This window comes from Lepisma saccharinum, chromosome 16, assembly GCF_977018435.1.
Source record: "Lepisma saccharinum chromosome 16, izLepSacc3.1, whole genome shotgun sequence".
Taxonomy (NCBI): Eukaryota; Metazoa; Arthropoda; class Insecta; order Zygentoma; family Lepismatidae; genus Lepisma; species Lepisma saccharinum.
In genome coordinates, this window is record NC_139244.1 from 66,906,260 (window position 1) to 66,910,109 (window position 3,850).

Genomic DNA, 3,850 nt, shown 5'->3' on the forward strand with positions numbered 1-3,850 from the left:
TAATTTGGTTTTTAATCTGGTCTTCTGATGCTCGTATCCAAAGTTCTTGATTTGTGATTACTTCTGGCCAATGTACATTTAATATTCTCCTGAGACATCTGTTAATGAAAACTTGTAGTCTATTTGTGATTTCAGTTGTGACTTTCCAGGATTCTGCTCCATACAGCAATACTGATTTAACATTGCTTCTAAAAATCTTTAACTTTGTTTCTGTAGTTATAATCCTACTTTTCCATATTGGGTAGAGTTGTACAAAGGCCCCATTTGCTTTCTTGATGCGTTGTTTTACATCATGTTCTCCTCCATTTGTTGCAACTACACTTCCTAAGTAAGTAAAATTGTCTACATCTTCTAATATTTCATTTTCTAATTGAATGTAATCTTGGATTCTTGCATTTATTCGCATTGTTTTAGTCTTTGATTTATTTAATGTCAGTCCGAATTTTTTAGCTTCTACAACCAGATCTTCCAATTTAGTTTTTGCATCTCTATAAGATTCTGACAACAGACACACATCATCGGCAAAATCTAAATCTTCTAATCTATCCATAAGGCCCCATTGCATTCCTCTTCTTTTTCCCTTTACGGTTTCCATCATTACTGTATCTATTACGAGAAGAAAAATAAGAGGCGACAGAATACATCCCTGCCTCACTCCAGATTCTGTTTCGAAGGGTTCTGTAACATCTCCTTCATGAATAACTTGACTCTTGTATTGTCGATATGACTCCTGAATTATCCTTATTATCTTAAGTGGTATTCCAAACTTCTGTAATATTTGCCACATTTTTTCCCTTGTTATAGAATCAAAGGCTTTCTCAAAAGCTACAAAGATGGTATACAATCTAGTATTCCATTCTATGCATTGCTCAATGATAATCCTTAATGTACAGATTTTATCTGTGCAGGATCTACTAGAACGAAATCCTGCTTGCTCTCTCCTAATCTTGGCTTCTACTTTATCTTGAATGCGATTTAATATAACCCTAGTTAGTATTTTACTTGGGACCGATAACAGCGTGATTCCTCTCCAGTTATTACAATTTGTCATATCGCCTTTTTTTTTAATTTTTATTATAAGACCTCTTTTGCAATCTTCTGGCATTTTCTCTTTTTCCCAAACTGCCGCCAACACTTCATATAATATTTCTGCCATCAAGTTCACATTTACATTCAAAATCTCTGGTGGAATTTGGTCTATTCCAGCTGCTTTCCCATTCTTTTGTTGCTTAAGTGCTAGTTTGATTTCCTGAATTGAAGGAGGAAGGTCTGAGATTCTCATCTCTGTACGCTCTTCATTTTCTTCAGTTTCTTCAGCCTCACTCTCTATTTCTCTCGTTCTGTCATTTTCTCTGATGTTCCTATTTAATACCTCTTCAAAGTGTTCTTTCCATCTCTTCATTTGTTCTTGTTTATCCGTTAAAAGCCTGCCATTCTTATCCTTGACTGGTATATTTTTCTTAAATTGTCGCTTTGATAGTAAGCGTGTTGTTTGATAAAGTTGTTTTAAATCACCCTTACTTGCTGCTTCCTCTGCTACTCTTGCTTGCTGTTCTATCCAATTGCGTTTATCATTTTGAACACTCTTCTTCACTTTTCTATCAAGCTATATTGTCTTTGTAGCGAACTCTTTTGGGTTCTTGTTTTTGCAGTGTTTAATTCTTCCTTCTTCATTTTTCTAGCTTTAATTTTATCCCATGTGTTCATTGACATCCAGTCTTTCTGATTACTTTCCCTATATCCTAAAATGTTTTCACTTATTTCTATCAAATTATTCTTGGTCTTCTTCCACTTTCTCTCTATTGTATCCTCTTCTCTTTCTTCTATATCTTCATCTTGCTCCATTTGTAAACCTTCAAACCTGTTCCTAAGTTCCAATACAAATCTATTTCTTGTATCTTTATCATTTAACTTTTTCAAATCAAATTTCTTTCCCATTTTTGAAAACTTTTTACATGCTGCCATTATCCGAAGTTTAAAGACTGCAATTACCAAGTGGTGATCACTACCAATATCGGCTCCTCTTTTATTTCTTACATCTAGGAGGGATCTTCTCCATTTACGGGTAATGCAAACATGGTCAATTTGATTTTCTGTCACATGATCAGGTGATACCCATGTCACTTTATGGATATCTTTGTGGGGAAAAACAGTTCCACCTATGATCAGGTCATTTTCTGCACAAAGATCAACAAATAACTGGCCATTTTCATTCATTTCCCCCAGTCCATGTCTACCCATAATATGCTCTATTCCTTCATTATCTGATCCAATTTTTGCATTTATATCTCCCATCAAGATACATATGTCTTTCTTATTATGTACTAGTTCTTGGTGCAATTTTGAATAAAGTTCCATTTTTTCTGTTATGTCTGAAACTTCTGTTGGGGCATAGCATTGTACTATTTTAATGTTTCTCACCTTTGCTTTGAACTTCGCAGTTATAATTCTTTCAGAAACAGGGTTCCATTCCAATAAACTTTTCTTTGCTATCTTACTCAAGAGAATACCTACACCATCCCGATGTTGTTCCTCCTCTTCTCTTCCTGAATATAGGAATGTAAATCCATCTTTAGTTCTCATCTGTCCAAATCCTTTCCATCTTGTCTCACTGATCCCCAATATGTCCAACCTGTAGGCCTGCATTTGGGCTACTGCTTGCTGAAGTCTACCACTCTCTCTTAAAGTTCTCACATTCCAACACCCAATTCTCGTTTTCCCTTTCATGCCAAAAGTCGTCATCTTAGAGTCAGTCCGGCTATTCTTCGTGGATGTTTCTTTAATAGTGGAGTTTAAGGTGTGCGGGTTATTAACCCACAGCACCCGATCTTGGTGATAGGGCTGCTACCTAGACCTCCAAGCAGGACTATTTTCTGTAGGGGTTTTCTCCCTTAACCTTTGAAGATCCCTCTTCACCACAAGGCAGTGGTTTTCTCTTCATTACTCCCAAGAGAATGGGTTGCCTCTTCCGCCGTTTGCGCCGTACCGAAGGATTCCTTCTCTGCCGCATCTGCCGTTGAGGACTTCGCCGTAACCCTGGCAAGGGGCCCTTACATGGTACTATCAGCCGGAGCCAGCTGAACCATGGTTTTTTAAAGAGGTGTTACTCCTCTTGGTTCATCCGCCTCCTCCGCCATTGAGATGATCGTCCATCTTCTTCCGCCTTTGGAGCCGTTGACCGATAGGTTGCTTCTTAGTCTGGCTCCTCTTCACTAGCCTGCCCGGCATGGGAGACCCTGCCAGTAGCTATGCTACCGCCGGTATAGCCTAGTGAATCATCAGAGCACGCAAGCCCCACCACCAACTACAAGGTCCTGCAACCACTAGGTGGGGAAATGTAAGAGAGGTAGTCAGAATTGTGACAGTGTATGGTTGAAATTTGAATTTGCATTTTCCAAAAACAAAGAAGAAGAAGAAGAAATAAAGGTAAGACTATCATGATGACGAGAATTAATTACGATACATGAAATCCATGAGAAAACACTCTGAAAGGAGTGCCCAAGTCTGGACTGGATGTTGAAGCCTTTGCTAAGTCTGACAGTCAACATGCTTGGACACAAAGGTTCCCTATGTGTATAAGACTAATAGAAAACACAGAAGAAAGCTATGCACTAGGCTCATGCTGACCAGTAAGGCTGAAAAGAGATTTATTACTAAACGACACTTTTTTCACAACATTGTATTTCATATTTGCAAGATCCCCTCATTCTTAACTATTCCCTTAATTTTTCTAAATTTTTTGACTCTTGTATTTGGGGGCTGCAACCCCATCATCATCTGTAGTTGAAATTTTTGTTTCATGAAGAACGCTTCACTGTAGAGCGACACTGTTGCTGTGAGAGAACTCTTT

At 38.0% G+C, this 3,850-nt stretch overlaps 1 protein-coding gene across 1 annotated transcript; it reads right to left on the reverse strand.

Moving 5' to 3' along the window:
• Positions 1–1,590: 1,590 nt before the first annotated feature.
• LOC146000615 (protein CFDP2-like) lies at positions 1,591–2,742 on the reverse strand. Its single transcript, XM_083138370.1, has one exon. The coding sequence runs from the start codon at positions 2,740–2,742 to the stop codon at positions 1,591–1,593; it is 1,152 nt and encodes a 383-aa protein (XP_082994496.1).
• Between the last annotated feature and the right edge of the window lie 1,108 nt (positions 2,743–3,850).

Excerpts from the sequence above, each read along its gene's own strand:
- LOC146000615 (XM_083138370.1), bottom strand. The coding sequence starts at position 2,742 with ATGACGACTTTTGGCATGAAAGGGAAAACGAGAATTGGGTGTTGGAAT.